This window comes from Physella acuta, unplaced genomic scaffold, assembly GCF_028476545.2.
Source record: "Physella acuta isolate Inbredline_101_S28 unplaced genomic scaffold, ASM2847654v3 ptg000291l, whole genome shotgun sequence".
Taxonomy (NCBI): Eukaryota; Metazoa; Mollusca; class Gastropoda; family Physidae; genus Physella; species Physella acuta.
In genome coordinates, this window is record NW_026731810.1 from 1,054,390 (window position 1) to 1,079,555 (window position 25,166).

At 38.3% G+C, this 25,166-nt stretch overlaps 1 protein-coding gene across 1 annotated transcript in view; it reads right to left on the bottom strand.

Annotated features, from left to right (window-relative positions):
* Positions 1-311: 311 nt before the first annotated feature.
* Positions 312-25,166, bottom strand: part of LOC131939753 (FMRFamide peptide receptor frpr-18) — a 41,651-nt gene continuing 16,796 nt past the window's right edge. Inside the window, exons 3-8 of the mRNA XM_059298238.1 lie at positions 14,130-14,301; positions 8,933-9,042; positions 4,344-4,518; positions 2,559-2,767; positions 1,571-1,749; positions 312-907 (exon numbers count right to left, since the gene is read on the bottom strand). Of these exons, the coding sequence (XP_059154221.1) occupies positions 746-907; positions 1,571-1,749; positions 2,559-2,767; positions 4,344-4,518; positions 8,933-9,042; positions 14,130-14,301 (1,007 nt within the window). The 3' untranslated portion in view covers positions 312-745. The remainder of the gene's footprint in view (positions 908-1,570; positions 1,750-2,558; positions 2,768-4,343; positions 4,519-8,932; positions 9,043-14,129; positions 14,302-25,166) is intronic.

A 25,166-nucleotide genomic window follows, 5' to 3' on the forward strand; every position in this document is an offset into this window, starting at 1 on the left:
GCTAGCATTTAGCTCAGATCATTATGCGCAGCTCCAGCCTAAAGAATGAGAGCTCAACAGATCCAATGGAACTTTTATTTCTATTCAAGGTCGAGTCTTTTATTTACCTTCTTATGAAGATCAGCCTTAAAATATGTTGGTTTTCGTTAGTTAAAATAATTAATAAGAAAAACAATGTCACCGGTTGGGATCAATAAATTACAAGAACAAAGAAAGACACAATTTGTGAACATTACTAAACTAGAATGTTGTGAGTTGAATGAAATGTCTAATTTTTTTTTAAAATTAATACAAGTACAAATTATGGACGCAATAACAACATAATGTAAATAATAAACAATTACAGGCGAATTGTAAAAAATCGTACGATTGTTTTCCATTGAGCTGTAAAGGTCAAGGTCATTCGAAGGTCAACGAGAAGCCGCATTGATACTCCGGTACTTGAAAAAAGTCAAGGTCGTTGACGAAGGTTATCTCAGGTTGACCCAGACGGTCACAGATGGAAGGGTCCATTAATGTCCAATAAATGGGGGGGAGTGGTTTTTCACTGACCTATGGGGTTAAGGTCGTAAATTCATCACGGAAAGTCTTCGGCAAAATAGGAATCTTCTGGATCCCATACGGCATGACGTCACAACATGTCATTATCCACAGGTCCAGCGTCGTATCGACGTCATCATCGTTCTCGTCAAACTCTTCTCCCGCCTACAACCAGGCCAGCGTGACGTCATCCGTCGGTGCAGCGTCAGTATGACATCATCAGGATCTCGTCACGTGTCCGCGTGCTGCCCACGGTGTAGCTGGTGACGCGCTCGTGCGTGAAGATCCGCCTCAGCTCCTTCCGGAACTTTTTTCCGGACAAAATGTAGATGAAAAAGTTGGAGGCGTAGTTGACATTTGAGATGGCCTGAAATCAGGTTAAACTCATTAGTTACACAGTTAAACTAATTAATTAGAGTTAAACTAATTAATTCAAGCAAATTATGTCAACAAATTAACGTAGCAATTGCAAAATGCGGGTAATTAATGTATTAATGAAATGATCTATCAACAAATTACAACCAATTAACATTCGCTATGCATAGATAACATAAATAGATTTGGGTTCTGTATTAGGCACGCTAGTTTGCTGATTATAACGTAGTGTTCACAAATTAAGACAAATGTTTACACGTTAAATATAAATATACACCACGATCAAATGGTAATGGTATTTTCAGAGGTAAGAACTGCCAGTATAAATACATGTAATAAATTAAAATGTAAGTTGCTGAAAGCTAATGTTAGTTTTTAGAAATATACAGATTTAAACATGTACTGTATCTGAAACTTTTTTTATCGGTATTACCTCCACTAAGACGATTGTTGTGTATATATATATATATATATATATATATATATATATATATATATATATATATATATATATATATATATATGTGTGTGTGTGTGTGTGTGTGTATATATACACACACACACACATATATATATATATATATATATATATATATATATATATATATATATATATATATATATATATATATATATATATATATATGGCACCCACCTGCAGGAACTCCATCCAGGGCACGGCCTGCACGAAGCCCTCGACAAAGTCCCTGTGGTACAACTTCAGCATGACGTGCACGAAGATGGTCAAGGTCACGTGGGGCAGGGCGGTCACGATGTACGTGAAGGAGATGGCCAGCAACATCCGGGTTGTTTTGCTGCGTCTCCTGGAACTTCCTGGCAAGTGAACAAAAAAAAGTTAACTTCGACATTGATGAGTGAACACTATAAGCCAATGTAAACAATTATGTACGACATTGATGAGTGAACACTATCAGCCAATCTAAACAATTATGTACGACATTGATGAGTGAACACTATCAGACAATGTAAACAATTATGTACGGTATTGATGGCTGAATATAAACAACCGATGATAACACTATAATAAACCGATTTCTAAATTTGATTAGTATAATCAAGTTCAAATGTGATTTTTCTGTAGATACTCATACACTTTGTAAGTAGAGAAATGTAATTTTTTAGACTAAAACACTATATGAATTTTTGAAAATGCCTGTTAGTTCAATATAATAAAAATTTCCTGATATAAATCACATGGATGCTGATGATTTAAATGGCATGAATGATGATATAAATGACATAATGGTGATATAAATTACATGAATGGTGATAAAAATGACATGAATGGTGATATAAATGTCATGAATGGTGATATAAATGTCATGAATGGTGATATAAATGACATGAAAGGTGATATAAATGACATGAATGTTTATATAACGGTATTAATGGATATAAATGACATGAATGGTGATATAAATGACATGAACGGTGATATAAATGACATGAATGTTAATATAAACGGCATAAAGTTTATATAAATTACATAAATGTTGATAAAAATGGCTTGAATATTGATATAAATGGAATGCATGTTGATATAAAGTTCATAAATGTTGATATAAACGATACAAATGTTGATATAAACGATGCGAATGTTGATACACCGTATAACGACGTACCAGTGAGACGTGTGGACGACGATTCCTCGTTCTGCGTCGCCCGCTCGACCTCCAGTATCCGCACAAGGACGCCGATGTTGCAGATGAGGACGATGGTGACGGGGGTGGTGAAGAGCAGGGCGAACTGGTAGACGTAGATGTGCAGCAACAGGTAGATGTTGTTGTCCACACCTGCACAGGTGTCGCCGTTGTTGCCCACCATCACAAACCTGCGGGGAGGTCATGGTTGGATTCATGGCACTAAGTTGGTTTTTAGGTAGATCTAAGCATGCTTGGGTTTTGGGAAGGTTCGTTCTATAGGCTTCAAGTATGTTTTAGATAGACTTATGCATGATTGTATTTTGGGAAGGTTCATTGTATTAAAGGATTCAAGTATGCTTTTGGTTAGATCTATGCCTGCTTAGGTTTGGAAAGGTTAGTTCTATAGGCTTCAAGTATGTTTTTATGTAGATCTATGTCTGCTTAGGTTTGGGAAGGCTAGTTTATAGGCGTCAAGAATGTTTTTGGGTAGATCTATGCCTGCTAGTGTTAGGGTTAGGGTTAGGGTTAGGGTTAGGGTCATTATGTTTCTCTGCGCATGATCCCTAACTGGGTTCGAGCACGTAGGATGTTCCTGAGTACACTCAGCTCTAATGGAGTCTCGGCATAGAAAAAGACTATATTTTCCCTTCGAATGATGAGGTCGCACAAACAGGTGAACTCTACTTCATCTGGACTATTGGTGACCAGAATGAAAAGGGTGACTACATTTTAAAAATATCTGTATACTAGTCTTTGTCACCAATCGTAAAGTCTATCTACAAAACAGAGACAAAGGCCTACTATTAGGATATAAAATTACTTGCAAAAATGCATTGCGGATGTAAACTAAAAATACTATCAGCTGATACATCTCTACGGAATAAAATATGAGTTTGCTTTAACAATGTATCACTATATAATTCTAACCATCGTGAGCGACAGATTTGAGCTGAGTTAGACAATTGTTTCACTGGAAGAGTTGCTTCGTAAAATTACTCTGTAAACCTACCCTGGTAAACCTACTCTGTTAACCTACCCTGGTAAACCTACTCTGTTAAACCTACCCGGATAAACCTACTCTGTTAAACCTACCCTAATCAGGTAAAAACTAATCTGTTAAAACCTATCCAGGTATACTTCGCTGTTAAACCTACTATGTTAAACCTATCATTCGTTCAAGTCAGTGCTGAGATTGGGTACAACAGTATTAGCGGGCATCAATCAGGTCTAGTCAAGTCCTGCTTCAGAAGGTCTCCGCTATAATCAGAGCAATGACTATCTTGTTAGAAGTACTGGCCCTGATTACTCATAGGGTAGAACTAGCAGGGATGTCAAAAAGGAAGTACTGGTGATGTGTACTAGCAGACAGTACTGAAGATGTGTACTAGCAGACAGTAATGAAGATGTGTACTAGCAGGCAGTACTGAAGATGTGTACTAGCAGGCAGTACTGAAGATGTGTACTAGCAGGTGGTACTGGTAATGTGTACTAAAAGGCGGTAGTAGTGATGTGTACAAGAAGACAGTATTCGTGATGTGCGCTATAAGTCAATACTAGCAGACTGTACTAGTAAACGCTGTACAACTAGCTTTAATTGGAAGCTGTTTAATATCTTTGTGTACAAAAATATTTCATAAAGCATATTATTAGAAAGATTTGATAGTAAGAATTTGTGTATTCGAGACAATATATGAATATTCCGTTCTTTTCGATTGATTGATGAGCAAATATTCTAGAGCAGTTCATGTCTAATTAGATATTTACCTGAAGACCTGTATGCAGGACATGACGCAGAACAACGAGATGATAATGATGACGGCACCCCGCTGTTGGCACCACATGTTCCGTCTAAAGGGCATGTACACCACACAGAAGCGTTCTATCGCCATGGCAACGATCAGCCATGATGACATCAGGTTACAGACGGAGCCATGGCAACGATCAGCCATGATGACATCAGGTTACAGACGGAGTCGGCAAACAGCAACATCTGGGAACAGAGCAGTTGGTGAGTTGGTTGGTGAGTTGGTGAGTTGGTTGGTGAGTTGGTTGGTGAGTTGGTTGGTGAGTTGGTTGGTGAGTTGGTTGGTGAATTGGTTGGTGAGTTGGTGAGTTGGTTGGTGAATTGGTTGGTGAGTTGGTTGGTGAATTGGTTGGTGAGTTGGTGAGTTGGTTGGTGAATTGGTTGGTGAGTTGGTTGGTGAGTTGGTGAGTTGGTTGGTGAGTTGGTGAGTTGGTTAGTGAGTTGGTTGGTGAGTTGATGAGTTGGTTGGTGAGTTGGTTGGTGAGTTGGTTGGTGAGTTGGTTGGTTGGTGAGTTTGTTGGTGAGTTTGTTGGTGAGTTTGTTGGTGAGTTGGTTGGTGAGTTGGTTGGTGAGTTGGTTGGTGAGTTGGTTGGTGAGTTGGTTGGTGAGTTGGTTGGTGAGTTGGTTGGTGAGTTGGTGAGTTGGTTGGTGAGTTGGTTGGTGAGTTGGTCAGTTGGTTGGTGAGTTGGTTGGTGAGTTGGTTGGTGAGTTGGTGAGTTGGTTGGTGATTTGGTTGGCAGTTGGTGAGTTGGTTGGTGAGTTGGTTGGTGAGTTGGTTGGTGAGTTTGTTGGTGAGTTGGTTGGTGAGTTGGTTGGTGGGTTGGTTGGTGAGTTTGTTGGTTAGTTGGTTGGTGAGTTGGTTGGTGAGTTTGTTGGTGAGTTGGTTGGTGAGTTAGTTGGTGAGTTGGTTGGTGAGTTGGTTGGTGAGTTTGTTGGTGAGTTTGTTGGTGAGTTGGTGAGTTGGTGAGTTGGTTGGTTTGTTGGTTGGTGAGTTGGTGAGTTTGTTGGTGAGTTGGTTGGTGAGTTGGTTGGTGAGTTGGTGAGTTTGTTGCTGAGTTGGTTGGTGAGTTGGTTGGTGAGTTGGTGAGTTGGTTGGTGAGTTGGTTGGTGAGTTGGTGAGTTGGTTGGTGAGTTGGTTGGTGAGTTGGTGAGTTGGTTGGTGAGTTGGTTGGTGAGTTGGTTGGTTTGTTGGTTGGTGAGTTGGTGAGTTGGTTGGTGAGTTGGTTGGTGAGTTGGTTGGTGAGTTTGTTGGTGAGTTGGTTGGTGAGTTGGTTGGTGAGTTGGTTGGTGAGTTTGTTGGTTAGTTGGTTGGTGAGTTGGTTGGTGAGTTTGTTGGTGAGTTGGTTGGTGAGTTAGTTGGTGAGTTGGTTGGTGAGTTGGTTGGTGAGTTTGTTGGTGAGTTTGTTGGTGAGTTGGTGCGTTGGTGAGTTGGTTGGTTTGTTGGTTGGTGAGTTGGTGAGTTTGTTGCTGAGTTGGTTGGTGAGTTGGTTGGTGAGTTGGTGAGTTGGTTGGTTTGTTGGTTAGTGAGTTGGTGAGTTGGTTGGTGAGTTGGTTGGTGAGTTGGTTGGTGAGTTTGTTGGTGAGTTGGTTGGTGAGTTGGTTGGTTAGTTGGTTGGTGAGTTGGTTGGTGAGTTTGTTGGTGAGTTGGTTGGTGAGTTTGTTGGTGAGTTGGTTGGTGAGTTAGTTGGTGAGTTGGTTGGTGAGTTGGTTGGTGAGTTTGTTGGTGAGTTTGTTGGTGAGTTGGTGAGTTGGTGAGTTGGTTGGTTTGTTGGTTGGTGAGTTGGTGAGTTGGTTGGTGAGTTGGTTGGTGAGTTGGTTGGTGAGTTGGTTGGCAGTTGGTGAGTTGGTTGGTGAGTTGGTTGGCAGTTGGTGAGTTGGTTGGTGAGTTGGTTGGTGAGTTTGTTGGTGAGTTGGTTGGTGAGTTGGTGAGTTGGTTGGTGAGTTGGTTGGTGAGTTGGTCAGTTGGTTGGCAGTTGGTTAGTTGGTTGGTCTACACAATGGGACAGAACATTTGTCGGTCTACACAATGGTAGACATGTGTTGGTCTACACAATGGGACAGAACATTTGTCGGTCTACACAATGGTAGACATGTGTTGGTCTACACAATGGGACAGAACATTTGTTGGTCTACACAATGGGACAGAACATTTGTCGGTCTACACAATGGTAGACATGTGTTGGTCTACACAATGGGACAGAACATTTGTCGGTCTACACAATGGTAGACATGTGTTGGTCTACACAATGGGACAGAACATTTGTTGGTCTACACAATGGTAGACATGTGTTGGTCTACACAATGGTAGACATGTGTTGGTCTACACAATGGTAGACATGTGTTGGTCTACACAATGGTAGACATGTGTTGGTCTACACAATGGTAGACATGTGTTGGTCTACACAATGGGACAGAACATTTGTTGGTCTACAGTCTACACAATGAGACAGAACATTTATTGAATGTGTTGGTCTACACCGTGGAGCGGCATGGCCAAATGATAGAGCGTTTTGCTGCTATTCTAAATGACTATAGTTCGAAAATAAGCTTGTGTCAGCAGGACGCCTATGAGTCCACCTAGCTCTATTTGGTACCTGACTTTATTGGCGGCTTGACGTAGTGCCAAGTTCAAGAAAAATTAAACTCTACCTCATCCACACAATTGATCGCTAGGTCTAAAGAGGAATTTTACTTGGTCTACAACATAAGAATGAAAATGTATTGAGGTTTTTCTTTTTTTTCTGTATAACGTTTGTCAGCAACATCCTTGGAACAAAACATGTTTTGACAACACAATGGGATAGAACATTTGTTGAAGAACTTTGTGTACCATGTTAACAAATCGATCAGCTTACTTGTGTTGTCGTGTATTGATTAACAAATAGAACGAATACAATGTCAAATGTATCACTCATCACACGCTTACCTAATACACGCAACGCTAAACTCAATGCTGTAACTATAACCCTAGGAGAACTCAAATCCAAAAAGGAGGGGGGGGGGGGAATTCCGTATGCTTGTTTTACTGTAATCTTATCGAATATTTTTCAATAACGAAATTTCGAACAATTTGTATTTTTATTTTCTGTCTTGTGGCGTGTTTTGTGAAAATCGCGATTCCTTTTTATGAAATAAAACGACACAATAGAATGCATGTGTGTTAATAGAATCATCAATCAAGTTACTGTTTTTAATCACGCTATGTTTAATTAATCGGATTAACAACCATTTATCTAAATATGGATGTTGTTTGCATTTTAGTGCCAGTAATGGTATTTTTTATAACTGTGTGTCAAATAAGGCCCAATATTCATCTATTTTCTTCCTAATGTGGCGATTTACTTCTAAATGCGTGCCCGCTATGGGACCTTAAATATAATCCCAAACCCTGATTAATATCTCTTAATCTGTGTCCCGATTGTCTTCATCCCCCTAACAGAGCGATAACATTTTTTTTAACTGTCTAGCCCGGCTACATTCGATAGAATCGTTAGCATAAAAATTGGAAATAGAAACAGAAAGAAATACAAACAGAAAGAAATAGAAATGAATTGAAAGGAATCCATCCCTGATATCTAACGCTAGAATCAGATAAAGTGAATTTTTTTTTATTAATTTCTTCTAAAAACCGTAGATATTTATAAACAAATGCGTTATTTAATAGCAACGCACGCAGTGTTTTTCTGGCAAGATGAAAGGAGACGAAAGCTGGCCAGATAAATGTTGCAAGATTAGAGATTTAAATCAGCCAAACTTGTGATCCAGTTTAGCCTTTAATTTTGCTAAAGCATTGATCCAGTGTGCGGTAAGCCATACATATATCGTATGGTTCTGCGCAGAAATGTAAGACGCATACGATTGCCGTTCATCAGTCTAGATGAAGTTTTTGGGGATTCTTCTAGAATTGTTATATTTTGTCGATAAATTTATGAAATAAAAAATTAAATCAAAGCTTTTAATGGATAAAATATTCAGCCTAATTAAAGGGCACATTTTTAAAAAGTATGTAATAAGACAAGTAAATATAGATATCATTTTTAGTAGATGTCGGCACTATAGTGGTTATACAGCTATAAGTAATATAGCTGTAGCTGTATGGATAATAGATTATAACTGCATCTTTATAGATATTAGTTAAATAGAGACAGCTATACATCTAATAGTGATATAGCTACAGCTATGTTCAGAGTTTCTTCCAGCCATCTCTTCGCGGGGGTGAAGCCCCCCCGAAATTTTTTTACCGCCCCCCCCGAACAAAATGAAATTTATATAATTTATATAGAAAATATATACTTTTAACAGTGTCCGCCCCCCCCCCCCCCCCGAAGAAATTTTACCGCCCCCCCCCCCCCCCGAAAATTTCAAGTGCCCCCCCGGAGAAAAAAGTCTGGAAGAAACACTGGCTATGTTAGGCTTAAAATATGTTCCTTGTAATGCCAGCTATAAAATCAGTGTGATAGGTGAAGCGATAAAGTTAATATAGCAGTAGCTACACAGCCCAGTGTGATATGGCTGCAGCAATACAGCAAAATGTGAGAGCTCTAGCTGTTGTTTACCTTGCAACTCTCGTGAGAGAAGTTGTAGAACAGGCCGTGTTGGTTGTACATCAGGCGCAGCATCTCGTCGATCACGTGCAGTTCCAGACTCACCAGAACGAGGCTGAAATGAGACAGGTAGAGTCGAGAGTCAGTCTACAAACGAGACAGATAGAGTCTAGTCACTCGTCAAATAAGACAGGTAGAGTCGAGAGTCAGATGAGATGAGTCATCAGTACGGCGTCACGTACAAACGAGAGAGATGAGTCATGATATAGTCGTCAACTCCATATTGTGTATTTTTCCTTTTGTCTTGACTTGTAAGCAAGTATCTCACACATTGAATAGCATGAAAGTATATGAGGTAGATAGCAAGTATTTAAAGTGTACCTAGCATGTATTTAAAGTGTAGCTAACAAGTAGCTAAGTTGTAGCTATCAAGTTCCTAGTGTAAAACTAATATTTCTTTCAAAAGAAAACTCTTCTGGCCCGACACCATCAGCAGCGTTCAACTATGACAACAGGATAACTTGCAGCTAAAGAAGAAATAAAGTAAAGAAGATGGGGTTGGATAGTACACACAACGCACAGATCGCCAACCAACATCACCAGGCAGGCATTGAGGTGGAACTCTTGAGATCTTTGGTTTGGCGGCCCATACCCCAGCAGGACAGAGGACTCTGGAGATCTTTGGTTGGCGGCCCATACCCCAGCAGGACAGAGGACTCTGGAGATCTTTGGTTGGCGGCCCATACCCCAGCTGGACAGAGGACTGGAGATCTTTGGTGGCCCATACCCCAGCAGGACAGAGGACTGGAGATCTTTGGTGGCCCATACCCCAGCAGGACAGAGGACTGGAGATCTTTGGTGGCCCATACCCCAGCAGGACAGAGGACTGGAGATCTTTGGTGGCCCATACCCCAGCAGGACAGAGGACTGGAGATCTTTGGTGGCCCATACCCCAGCAGGACAGAGGACTGGAGATCTTTGGTGGCCCATACCCCAGCAGGACAGAGGACTGGAGATCTTTGGTGGCCCATACCCCAGCAGGACAGAGGACTCTGGAGATCTTTGGTTGGCGGTTGGTACCCCAGCTAGAGTGACGTGCAGCGATGATGATTATAAATATCTTTAAAAGGCCTATTAAGTATCTACAGTGTTCTTAGCAAGCTCCTTAAAGTAGATAATGTAAGTCAAAGTCTCTCTTTGACTAGGTCGATTAAAGCTAATCCCGTTTACATTTACATCAAAAGTACATTGTGTTCTATATTTTCGCCTATCCTCTTTATCTGTAATTTCTCTCTCTCTGTATCTCTCGCTCTCTCGCTCTTTTTCCCCCTTTATCTCTAGTAATCTCCCGCTCTCTCTAACTATCTTTTACTATCTCTCTAGCTATCTCTATCTCTTTCTCCCTCTCTCTCTCTCTCTCTCTCTCTCTCTCTCTCTCTCTCTCTCTCTCTCTCTCTCATTAATCATTGATTTTTCTGACTGGCAAAAGGACTTTAAAAAGTGCACACAATCATCGAAAACTATTGGGAAACTTTTATTTCTGGTTCACTCCCCAACCCTACTTAAAAACAAAATCGATGATTTGTTTCGCTCCTAGGGGATCAATTATTTTTATTATTAAATCTGGTCCGAAATAAGGGTCAAAAAGTTGCTCACGTCAGACGTTGAAGAATTGGTTCCATCTTGGAGGAACCTCAGAAAGTTGGGTGAGAGTCCCTGTCTAGTCGCATGGGCGGTTACAGTTTGTCATTGTCTGGTTGGGGTCACTGGGTGCAAAGATACCCCCCCCCCCTCCACCATTCCGCAAAGACTGGGCCTTTAATTTATGGTGTGATTGTGTGTATTGTTGTTATAGCACGTGATAGTAAATGCGAGTTAGTTGATTAGTGAAATGGTGCATTGGGATGTAAGTGTATTAGGGCTTTGGTGGGTTAGCCCCTTTGTATATTAATGCATATGTGAATTAGTGTAGTGAGGCGATATTAAGTTAGGGTATTGATGAAATTTTGAATTATTGTTTAGATGCAATGTTAAGTTAGTGTATTGATGTTTTGGTGAATTAGTGTATTGATACTCTAGTGAATTCGTATTTTGATGCTCTAACTTTGTGGAATAAGTTGTAAAATGCGATACGGTGAAATTTGGACCGAACCACTACCTACAAATCTCAGTGCTGATGTTCAAATCAAGTATTATAACCCTATGGAATAAGAAGGCGAGTCCAACAATTTGACTTTGGCATATTTTACCAATGTGAGGTTCTCAGTTTAAAATAACCACTACCGAACAAGCCAATCAAAATTTAGTCAGGTCCACTTGGTATTTAATACCTTATATAGAAACGATGCTACGTAGTTTAAATGATGGTATCGTTTGAGTTTGTATCGGTTATTCGATACCTTTCGCTTGACAAATGGGTAAAAACACGTTTTGATATTTTATGTGAATCATTTTCTACATGAAATGGTATTGTTATATCACACGTGAAGAGGGTTACGCTAAAATGACACTTATATAAATGGATTTTCTAAAAGTTCAAAAAAAGTATTCTCAATGCAGTAAAAGGCATACAAGATTTTCAAAACTTAATGTATTATTTAAGAGATTGTAGATTGTTCTTCTTAAAACTTTATTATGATAATTGTGTTAATCAGTAAACTATAGAAAAGGTGAGCTTAAAATGTTGAAGGCTATGTGTATTCTATCTCTAAAATTTGTATCGTGTTTCATCGCATTTTTGGAAACGAACTACCTTGTTAAGCGTGTATTGAGACTACTGCTACACTTCTATAGACTAACTACCTGATAAAGTGTGTTTTTCATCCCGTCACAATTGTATAAACTAACTACCTTATAAATGTATTTTAAGTAATGTCATACTACTGTAGACTAACTACCTGATTCAAGTGTATTTTAAGTAATGTCATACTACTGTAGACTAACTACCTTGTCAAAGAGTATTTTAAGTAATGTCATACTTCTATAGACTGAGTACACCTACACTGGTGTTTACCTATGCTGACGACCTGGCATAACGGTCAAATGTACCTTCCCCTACAGGTCAAACTCGCCATGTTGTTTACTAGTATCTTAACGATCGAAATAATTTTACATTCTTGTTTTTTTTTTCAAATCATTCAATCTCCACCTCTGGAAGACCTCAAGCTTATCAAATAGATAAATGACTTATTTAGAATTGCGAAAATAAAAATCTTCATCTTTATAAAAAGCCAATTACTGCAGTAAAATATGACCGGGGGCGTTTTCTAGATTAACGAGGTAAAATTTTGTAAAAAAAATAAAAAAAATTCGTATACTCTTTTCAAGGGCATTAGCTCTGAATGTATTTTGATTTCGCTAGCTACTCTGTTGATTTGCTTCCTAAACGTCAGCATTGTTTAGCGTGGATAGTCTGATGTTAGTAGCCTTGCAAAGTCCCAAGTGAGAAGATATTTTCGGCATTCATCTCCGGATCTTGAGGGTTTTTTTAACGTTGGAGGGAGATAATAAGTCCGTAGGAAATAATGGCAGGAGTTATCGATCGAATCGTGTGGAACCTAAAATTAAAATTACTAGCGTAGGACAAAGTCACACTAGTGCACTGTCGTGGAAAAAAACTTTAAAAGAAACACAAGTTACATTTTCCGTTGTTTTTTTCTTTTTCTTTTTTTAAACTAACTAGGCAGCGTTTCATTTATACTGAAACGGCATGCCAGCATCTAGCTAAATGGAAGCAATCAGATTCCAGAAATGTTTTATTTTGTCTAAACTAATAAGTATCGACGAGTATCCAAAGTTGATTAGACACGCTTGTACAAATTCATTCTTTTTTTAATACTAAGCCGATAAGAATGTATTTTAAAGTTATAAAAAGTCGATTTCAACCTTTTTTTTATTTGTACAATTTTTTGTTAAATTTGACACGCGAATTTATGGTTGAAACATTTGTATAGATTTACAAGACGCGGATCCTTTAAAAATAACACAAATAAAAATTAACCCACTACTTTTCGCAAGATTGGATTTGCGTGTTTTCCAACGAAAACGTTAATCTAATAACGAATTGTCTTACTTCAGAGAACTTGAAATTTATTTTTTCTTCATGAAATTTGACGACAGTGTTTACAAGTTGACCTCGTGGGGTGAGGCTGCTATTACCAACTTACACAAACTCCGTCTGAATGTATGACGTTCCTATTTGTTGCGGACCTATCGACCTAACTTGCTCCACCAATTCTCATGATGAGACGGGTGTACGGCGGGCGTGGGTAGATTAGAATGTCAGTCTAAACAGCGCAGTGTTTTGTCAAAATGCGTGGATGGGTGTTATAAGGTGAAGTCTCTTCACGAAAGTGATGTTGTGTTTACATGCATTGGCGTTGTGGTTAATGTGATGGCGTTGTGTTTACATGTAGTTGCGTTGTATTTGAATGTTGTTGTGGTGTGTTTTTATGCTGTGGCGTTATGTAATTGTATGTTTTGTATTTACGCGTAGTGGCGTTGTGTTCACAAGTAGTACCGATGTGTTTACATGTAGTGATGGTGTGTAGTGTCATATTTACATGTAGTGGCGTTGTGTAGTGGTGTTGTGTTTACATGTAACTTATTTCTCAGCTATGTTTGAGTGTCAGTGTCTACATATATAGCCCCTCTATTTTGTTGTCAGTGCTTCAGGAATGTTTTAGTTATATAGGCCTTTAGTAGGCCTACACTCATTTAACACAAATTACTTGTATAAATCGTTAACACGCTGGGGCTCAAAAAAAAGAGATGCCCAAAATAGATTCAAGGGAATAACGACTCACATACAAACAGAATACAACAAAGGTTTTACTAAATGTGATTTGTTTATTAACTTTAATGTAAAAAAATCTTCCTAATGCTTACCAGTCTTTAAAATTGCAATTTACGTTTCGATTTTTATCTCTAAGAATCTAATTTCAAACATCATTAATTTTAGATTCATATTTAAGAGACATTTTTTTGTATATTGTATAGGGTTCTCTCTAATATCATTTTAAATGCTTGCATATACACATTTATAAACTTTAAAATAATTTTTTTTCTATATTAAATTACAGGTGCCATTTAGATAACTACTATAACCATAATGTCTTTAGTACTTTAGTTAAAACTTAATTAAAATTGAGACTTCGATTTGGTAGAGAGTTACTATAAACTAGTCCCAGGTGTTCAACTTACCTGTCGAAAACAGCGAGAGCGCTCAGGTAGTGCGAGTAGGATTTGTACCTGAGCCGAGGGGTCTTCATGACCATAAAGGTCAGGGTGTTGGCTACCAGGCCTATGACCACGATGATGTGGGTGGAGATCATCTTGACCAGACGACCCCATTCGGCCGTGTCGTGTTGAATATCTGAAGGGAAATAAATAGTGTTAGGACTTTATGGTATATGGAATGGCGTGGTTGGGTGGTAGAGCGAACCTATTGGTAACCCGTTTCTCGATTTCGGACTACATGTATGAGTCCGTAAAACGTTACTAGGTCCTCCTAACTCTAATGGGTAGTTGACTAAAGCTGTAGGAATAGTGCTTATCATACGATCCATGTATATACAGAGGGCAAGAAAATAGATACATCTACTTCATCTGTCCCGTGTGTATTATGCACTGAAAAGATGACTGCTGTAAGATACAAAAATAAAGACACGGCTCATTAAGAGGCTCAGGATATAGTTGTTTTTTTTTGTTTTAGGTTCTGAGTTTCCGCTTTCAGCTTATGGTTTAGTTTCGTTTAGTATCAACGTAAGTTACATTTTAGTTTAGTTTTAGGCTTAGGTTTAACTGCCTCAATTTGGGAAGTGAGAAAAAAAAATAATTGAAGCCCAGGTGCGCGGACCTTTGACCACAGGTGCTTTGACCATAGGGGGTTTGACCATAGGGGGTTTGACCACAGCGGAGCTTTGACCATAGGGGCTTTGACCATAGGGGGTTTGACCACAGCGGGCCTTTGACCATAGCGGTGCTTTGACCATAGGGGGTTTGATCATAGGGGGTTTGACCATAGGGGGTTTGACCACATGTGTTTTCTCAGCAGAGGGTCTTTGATCACAGGTGGTCTATCAGCTGGTGTTTGATCACAAGCGCTGTGTCCGGCTTTGATTATAGGTGTGATACAATTAACACGATTTTATACATTTTTCCTGAGAGTACAATAATAGAAATTAACATGTATTTAAAAAAAGCCAAGAACTATATTTTAGTCTCCACATAAAGGCCTCATAGATTTATTTTAAATATAAATGAAACACAAATAATGCGACATATAACAAGTTTCACAAATAAATAATGTAGATGCACTTGAAAATACATAGCATATATAAAGGATAAAAAATTATACAAAACTTGCCAACAATATAGTCAAAGATGTAATACATAAAATGGTTAACTAAATGACAGATGTGCTATAGTACGCAAATATGTCAGTACATATGTTTGACCATATGTCTGGACAGCACGTTGTACTTTTTCGTGCAGCATCTTGTATCGCTTCTCAGCTGGGTAGCTTGCATGTCGAAATTTAAAATATAATTTAGCAACTTTTAAAATAAATCCTTACCATATATGGACAGCATTGGACAAATCACCTGAGATCAAAGACCCTATGTGGACAAAACACCTATGATCAAAGCCGGACGCAGCGCTTGTGATCAAACACCAGTTGATAGACCACCTGTGATCAAAGACCCTCTGCTGAGAAAACACATGTGGTCAAACCCCCTATGGTCAAACCCCCTATGATCAAACCCCCTATGGTCAAAGCACCGCTATGGTCAAAGGCCCGCTGTGGTCAAACCCCCTATGGTCAAAGCCCCTATGGTCAAAGCTCCGCTGTGGTCAAACCCCCTATGGTCAAACCCCCTATGGTCAAAGCACCTGTGGTCAAAGGTCCTAGGACCGAAGCCCAGCAAAACAGAACCAAGGCCGGTGGAGAGGTGTGAGTGCAGCCCTTTGCTCCCCAGGGGCGACACAATATTAAGTCAAAAGACAGATACAACAATCGTGAAAAAAGGTAAGAACGAACTAAATCAGAGTTAGATGTTTACGGACACGTGCTCTTTATCTTCCATCCCGACTGTCCCCTACCACGCCGCTAATCAGGCTAATTAACACAAGGTAATTAAAATTGTTAATGGTATTTTTTTTAACTCGTCAATCTGCAAAACAAGAATAAAAAAATTTTAAACGAATTTCATTTATAGATTATCTTTGTTTCACGTAAAATGAAGAAAACTGACTATAATTTGTATATATCGCAAAAAAGATGTTTATATAGGCTTATAATACAGAATTTTTTCACACAGAACATCGAAAACAAAATATACATTTAAAAATGTAAAATTTAAAAAATAATATCGGAACATTAAAACTAATAGAAGTTGAAGTTGTTCTTTGTGCACTAATTAATTTTATAGCATTAATCACCCGACAACAAGCAGGCATTAACTAGAAATCCTGACGTCAGCTAATTCTTTTTCATTAAAGTCACAAAAACAATTTTTGTTTGTCACAAAACAAAGCAAACGTTTCAATGCAATATACTTGTGTTACATTAAGCCCGTGGCGTCATTAACTGGAGTCACTGCGTCACATTAAGCCGTAGAGATTCACATTTTGTGTCTGAGTGACTCGACATTTACAGACGAGACATGAAGGTGTTGAGAGAAGCTGGGATGAAAATAACGGGGGGAGGGGGGTTGGGAGGGGGTGGAGATGAGCTATACATCAACACGGATGCTCGGCCGACTCCAAGTGGGCGTTCGATGTAATTAAATAAATGCTGACACGTTGAAAATAAATGGTAAAAAAAATTCAATTAAATGCTTTTGAGGATTTTAACCCTTTAATGGCAGTGGTTTGATGAAATGGATTTGAAATTTGTTAGGCCGCTGACATGCGCTTAATTATTTACGTTAGTTTATTTCTGGATGCGAAATCTTTGTGTTTTGTTTTAACTTAAACACAGTTAAACACGAGTGTTAATAAATGATATCTCAGTGAGGTGTGCTGTGTAAAACTTGCACGACTTTACTTTTTGTCGTAGATCACACATGTACGCATAGTAACTTTGCTAAAAAACTAAATATTGAATACACAACACACACACTTACACCCACACACACATATATATATATATATATATATATATATATATATATATATATATATATATATATATATTGTGTGTGTGTGAGTGTGTGCGTATAAATATGTATATATGATATATATGGTGGTATTTATTCATATATATATATATATTTATATATATATATATATATATATATATATATATATATATATATATATATATATATATATATATATATATATATATATATATATATATATATATATATATATAACCGTAACTGTTTGGCTCTTATAAACTAAGCCCCATTATTCTTAGCTCCAAACTTCTCCATTGAACCTTCGTGGGAGACACAGTGCCAATCAAACACTTTTCAGTGCTAATTAAAACCCATCACCCCTCCAGCGGTCCTGATAAACCCCACGTGACCTGCTAGCTTCCACCGGAAACTGGGACGATCTGACTACAGTCTGAACTAAAAACTGGATTACTGCCTGGGACCATCTGACTACAGTCTGAACTAAACACTGGATTACTGCCTGGGACCATCTGACTACAGTCTGAACTAAACACTGGATTACTGCCTGGGACCGTCTGACTACAGTCTGAACTAAAAACTGGATTACTGCCTGGGACCATCTGACTACAGTCTGAACTAAACACTGGATTACTGCCTGGGACCATCTGACTACAGTCTGAACTAAACACTGGATTACTGCCTGGGACCGTCTGACTACAGTCTGAACTAAACACTGGATTACTGCCTGGGACCATCTGACTACAGTCTGAACTAAACACTGGATTACTGCCTGGGACCATCTGACTACAGTCTGAACTAAACACTGGATTACTGCCTGGGACCATCTGACTACAGTCTGAACTAACCACTGGATTACTGCCTGGGACCATCTGACTACAGTCTGAACTAAACACTGGATTACTGCCTGGGACCATCTGACTACAGTCTGAACTAAACACTGGATTACTGAGACCGACAAACTGTTTGGCAATAACAAAAGTATCGATATTTTATTTCGGGGTTTACGGCGATACACTTAACTTTTTTTTTTGGCAATTAATTAACTTTTTAAACTCCCAATAAAGTTCTCTCTATGCCAATCAATATGTTTTTATCAAGTTCAGTTAGCTTACACTCTGATAAAACTTCTAGCTATATATCTGGCTTGTTTTCTGAAATTAAATTTAACTTGAAGAATATTATATATATATATATATATATATATATATATATATATATATATATATATATATATATATATATATATATATATATATATATATATATATATATATAATACGACGATATTATAATCAATTTAATTTTGTTGATATGGGGCATATTATTAACAAAAAATATCTCCGTCGTAGTTGACCGTCTTTGATTGATGTATTAATTATTCTCATTAAATGGATCCAAAGTAAAATAAAAATGTACGTGATTGTACAGAAAGAAACGACAGTAGGGACTTAGTAGACGAGACACGAGCGTCAAATCAATTATTTAAATATAAGCCAAGAGGCCACGTGCGGGCAGCCAGCCAATCAACACAGACCTGTCTCGGATTGGTTTCATCTGGATTGGACAAGGAAGGTCAACTCGGCTGCATGATTTGGTGAGATTAATAGGATAATCTGATAATCTTGTCAGCTTTGGGGATCAGCAACGTCTTCGCGTTAGTTGTATGTGCGTCATCAACAGGCTGGTTTAAGACATTTGTTATATACTTAACAAGCTGGTTTTAGACATGTGTTATATACTCAAAAGGCTGGTTTAAGACAGCTGTTATATACTCAACAGGCTGGTTTAAGACAGCTGTTATATACTCAACAGGCTGGTTTAAGACAGTTGTTATATACTCAAAAGGCTGGTTTAAGACCGTTGTTATATACTCAACAGGCTGGTTTAAGACAGTTGTTATATACTCAAAAGGCTGGTTTAAGACATGTGGTATATAATCAAAAGGCTGGTTTAAGACCGTTTTTATATACTCAACAGACTGGTTTAAGACATTTGTTATAAGGCTGTTTGATTCATTACGTACACTATCAACACTGCTCATGCCATTTATCACGATGTTATATTTTATTCTCTATAATCTGTTGTTATTTAAATTCTGATTGTTTAAATATTTAGATTTCAATAATTAAAATTAGGTTATTTAATTTTCTGTGTATAACATTCATCACGTAAATCCACCTAACTGGTTTTGTATTTAAAAATTAATTTGAGTAAGTCACGAATTCCTAATAAACAAGTAATGAAACTCATATATTAATAGTCAGCGGTGCTGTCATTAAATCATCGTCGTATGTTTGTATATAAATAATGTGGGCTCACGTTGGTCATACGTTGAAAAATCCAGCTACATCTACAACCTCTAATCTACTCGATCTATTTGCTGATCATCAATCCTGAAAACTCCTGGTAAATCAAGACCCTGGTCATTTGTCTACCGATACGTGGGCGACGGACAGTATTTTAAAATAACCTCGACCTTGCTGTCCAATGACGACCGAGAGAGAAAAAAACCCACTTATTTTATGAAAACCGAGGTTTAACTGATATGACGACAAATATTTTGATATTTTTTTTTTACAAATTAGAAATAATAGGCAATTAAGTAGGGCTATTTTCTATTTTTTATTATGGAAGTGACACCTAATTAACGCTTATCAAGTGTGTTTTTTTTTAAATAGGACATTGACAGCTGGTTATATGTTGAACGTACGTCCATCATCGAAGATTATATAAAAAATATTCTTCAAGTAAACTTTCATGTATGCCATTAGCAAGTTATTTATTTATAGCATGACAGATCTACAAGGTCGATCTGATTATTTCGTTGATGATATTAATCACATACAGGGATTTACAATTTCAATTAACATTTACAAAGAGTATCAACAACGTTTATACATCATTTGTGTATCAACAATATGTTATGTACAACAACATTTACACTTCGCTATACCCCCAAATTAAATAAGATTTTTTTTCATTACTTTCCACGTTTTTTTCTATCTTTCCCACGCATTCATCATAACCCATCCAATCCCATTCCTTATAAGCCACATTCGCCATAATTGTAATAACTCTAAGTCCCCCAGGTCCTGAAAAACTGTTATCATTTCGTGACAAGAACAATCTCTAGGTCTCACAAAACTTTCTCTCCACTGTTTACGAAGTGAAGGTTAAAGACGAAAATAACCTTTAAAAAATGAAAACGGAGGCAATTGTTGACGCCGAAATAAATATTTCAACCACTTGACTGTGAGGGCAAGTATGTAGAACTACGCTGAAGAGTCTGTCTAGAATTATGTTCGTGTTTTTAGTTGACAATCTAATTAGGACCAAAGGTCGTCTTGTCATTACTTGTGTTGTCGCTGAAGAGTTTTTTTATTATATATTTTTTAGCCTACAACTTAACGAGTATGATCAATGACCAACGACTGATGAATGTCTACCTTTAGAAGGTCACAGTACTGTAAGACCTAGGCTCAAACGCTTTAAAAAAAAAACAAGAAAAAAAACCCCACCTGGTTTGATACTAGTCGCGTAAAATGTCAATGACATTATTCGACCTACCACCAGTAGGTCAATGACATGGCTAAGCGTCATCAATAGGTCACGGTCATAGCTCGACCTCTCACGTGTAGGTCACAGACATAGATAAACTTCACAAATAGGTCAAGGTCATTGCTAGACCTCTCACCAGTAGATCAAGGACTTAGCTAAACGTCACAAATCGGTCAAGGACCTCTCATCATTAGGTCATGGACATGGGTAAACTTCACAAATCGGTCAAGGACATTGCTCGACCTCTCACCAAAAGTTCAATGACATAGCTCAACTTCACCAATAGGACCTTAATAGTAAGTCACGGACACTCGGTTTCTCACTTTACGAAAACGAATTGTTATACGCTCGTAGATATTCGATTAATTGCTTCTTTCGGAAACAAAAAAAAAAGAAAAAAAAAACTAATAAAACGATGTTAAATTTTTACGTAGCTATTGATTTTCGAAACCTTAAACCTGATCATTTATTTCCGGGGACGACCCCCTCCGTCTTTACTGTAACGTCTCGCACAAGGCCGAGGTCAAATACTAGACTGAACCTGGTCGTTATATGGGACGCAGAAATTGCCGAGCAGGGGCAAATTGCCGAGCAGGGGCAAAAAAAAAAGGGAAACAAAGGCGAATAGAAAAAGCGATACTCTATGCTACTTTTTAAAAGAAAAAGAAACGAATAAATTGTGTGTTGTTATTTTTTCAACTGCAGCGCTTTACTCTAAACTCTAAATAAACTAATCAATGCCTATAATTACCTTTCGTTTTGATGTAATTTCGGTGAGGGGGTAGAGGAAACCTAATTATATTTCCAGATAGGTCGTAGATCTATTTAGTCTTGACACACTAAAAAAATAAAGCTTAATGCCCCCCCCTCCCCATCAATGATTATGTCTTTAAATCGGTCTGTCAAAAACAAGCCTCTGTCTATACATTTAAAAAAAAATATTGTACTAATAATAGTGTATTATTTTTTTTACATTTGACCAGAGTTTCTTCCAGGCATCTCTTCGGGGGGGGGGGGGGGGCGACCCCCCGAGAAATTTTTACCGCCCCCCAGAACGAAATGAAATTTATATAATTTATATAGAAAATATATACTTTTAACAGTGTCCGCCCCCCCCCCCCCCCCGAAGAAAGTCTACCGCCCCCCCCCCCCGAAAATTTCAAGTGCCCCCCCCCCCCCGGAGAAAAAAGTCTGGAAGAAACACTGCATTTGACCACAGGGTCAAAGGTCGTGGCTGTTTACCGTTAAGGATCTGATAATAACAGAGTACTTGTGTCGGAGTTGTCGTGTTTTATGGACTGGTGTGTTGGGGCGTCGAGTTACGGCCCTTTAATGGCCGGCTATCCTGGTAGGTACTGACAGTTATTGCCCGCTGAAATAAAGTAGAATTAGTTCCTTCTCATCAAACGTGCATTACTGGTTCCGTGGTGACTTGACTCGTGAGCTAAAGACATTCCTGGTTCCATGTAGACAACGTGAGCTAAAGACATGGTTCTATGTAGACAACGTGAGCTGAACGTGAGATAACGTTCTATGTAGACAGCGTGTAGAGAATGTATCACCACTCTCTCTCTTGTGTAGAGAATGTATCACCTTTCTCTCGTGTAGAGAATATATCACCAGCTCTCGTGTAGAGATTGTATCACCACTCTCTCGTGTAGATAATGTATCATAACTCTCTCACTTGTGTAGAGAATGTATCACCAATCTCTCATGTAGAAAATGTATCACCACTCTCTCGTGGAGAGAATGTATCACCACTCTCTCGTGTAGAGAATGTATCACCACTCTCTCATGTAGAGATTGTATCACCACTCTCTCGTGTAGAGAATGTATCACCACTTCCTCGTATAGAGAATGTATCACCACTCTCTCTCGTGTAGAGAATGTATCACCACATCTCATGTGGAGAGTGTATCACCACTCTCTCATGTAGAGAATGTATTACCACTCTCTTGTGTAGAGAATGTATCACCACTTCCTCGTGTAGAAAATGTATCACCACTCTCTCTCTTGTGTAGAGAATGTATCACCACTCTCTCGTGTAGAGAATGTATCACCACTCTCTCTCTGGTGTAGAGAATGTATCACCACTTCTTCGTGTAGAGAATGTATCACCACTATCTCTCTTGTGTAGAGAATGTATCACCACTCCTTCGTGTAGAGAATGTATCACCACTCTCTGGTGTAGAGAATGTATCACCACTATCTCATGTAGAGAATGTATCACCACTCTCTCTCTTGTGTAGAGAATGTATCACCACTCTCTTGTGTAGAGAATGTATCACCACTCTTTCGTGTTGAAAATGTATCACCACTCTCTCTCTCTGGTGTAGAGAATGTATCAACACTTCTTCGTGTGGATAATGTATCACCACTATCTCTCTTGTGTAGAGAATGTATCACCACTCCTTCGTGTAGAGAATGTATCACCACTCTCTCTTGTGTAGAGAATGTATCACCACTCTCTCATGTAGAGAATGTATCACCATATCTCATGTAGAGAATGTATCACCACTATCTCATGTATAGAGAATGTATCACCACTCTCTAGTGGTGAGAATGTAGCACCACTATCTCATGTATAGAGAATGTATCACCACTTTCTCATGTAGAGAATGTATCACCACTTTCTCGTGTAGATAATGTATCACCACTCTCACGTGTAGAGAATGTATCACCACCCTCCCGTGTAGAGAATGTATCACCACATCTCGTGTATAGAATGTATCACCACCCTCATGTAGAGAATGTATCACCACCTTCCCGTGTAGAGAATGTATCACCACTCTCTCATGTAGAGAATGTATCACCACTCTCTCATGTAGATAATGTATCACCACTCTCTCGTGTAGATAAGGTATCACCACTCTCTCGTGTAGAGAATGTATCACCACTCTCGTGTAGAGAATGTATCACCACTCTCATGTAGAGAATGTATCACCACTCTCATATAGAGAATGTATCACCACTCTCGAGTAAAGAATGTATCACCACTCTCATGTAGAGAATGTATCACCACTATCTCGTGTAGAGAATGTATCACCACTCTCATGTAGAGAATGTATCACCACTCTCATGTAGAGAATGTATCACCACTCTCGTGTAGAGAATGTATCACCACTCTCATGTAGAGAATGTATCACCACTCTCATATAGAGAATGTATCACCACTCTCATGTAAAGAATGTATCACCACTCCTTCGTGTAAAGAATGTATCACCACCCTCTCATGTAGAGAATGTATCACCACTCTCGTGTAGAGAATGTATCACCACTCTCTCTCGTGTAGAGAATGTATCACCACTCTCTCTTGTGTAGAGAATGTATCACCACTCTCTCTTGTGTAGAGAATGTATCACCACTCTCGTGTAGAGAATGTATCACCACTCTCTCTTGTGTAGAGAATGTATCACCACTCTCGTGTAGAGAATGTATCACCACTCTCTCACTCTCGTGTAGAGAATGTATCACCACTCTCCTGTAGAGAATGTATCACCACTCTCGTGTAGAGAATGTATCACCACTCTCTCACTCTCGTGTAGAGAATGTATCACCACTCTCGTCCTCGCCACAGACTGATCAATCAGAAAATATTTAACAGGCGGAATATTACAAAAAATAAACAGGACGCTGGAGAAAAAAATGCCGGGACTTGCACTAAAAGATTTGTAAAGGGGCATACAAAGTAGGACTTTAGGGGAGAACAGCTAAAAAATGTAGCGCTATAGATCAAAATACTAGAAAAAGTAAACCATAGATAAAACAACTACAAAATAAAGGAATATAGATAAAACAACTACAAAATGTAGGACATAAGACAAAACAACTAAAAATGCAGAGCCATAGATAAAAATACCACACAATGTAGGACTATAGGTAAAACCAAAACATGTAGGACTATAAATAAAACAACTCAAAATATAGGACTATAGACAAAAATTTTAAATGTAGGACTATGTATAGAACAGCTTAAAATGTAGCACCTAAGATGAACAGTCCGAGAGCTCCTACTATACCCGCCTATTCAAAATTCTAAAATAGCTAAACACGTCAAAATTCAGTAATGAATGCGATGAATTATTCATGAATTGTATTATTCATACAAGTTTATTAAAATAACTGACTTGTTCAGATTATTGGTAGAACTGAGAAAAAACACATACATATTTCAAATTTTAAATGAAGATACAGTTTTACAATTTTATACATAAAAATTATTTTCTTTTCGTTTAGTTTAGTTTTATTTTTATTTTATTTTATTCAGCGATAAGAGTGAATAGCCTTATTAAAAAGACAATTTTTTAGGTTAACGATCAGAAGCAAAATCATTTTAACAAGAAATCTAGCCAATTTGTTTCCCTTTTTTCAATAGGGGGTCATCCATAAATGACGTCATGCTTTTTAACTATTTTTATCTCCCCAACCTCCACTCCGTCAAACATCGTCACAAAAGGCCAGACCCTCCACCTAAAATGCCGTCACACCTCAGACTACAACACCCCCCTCCCTCAAAATTGCAGTTTAATTTTTC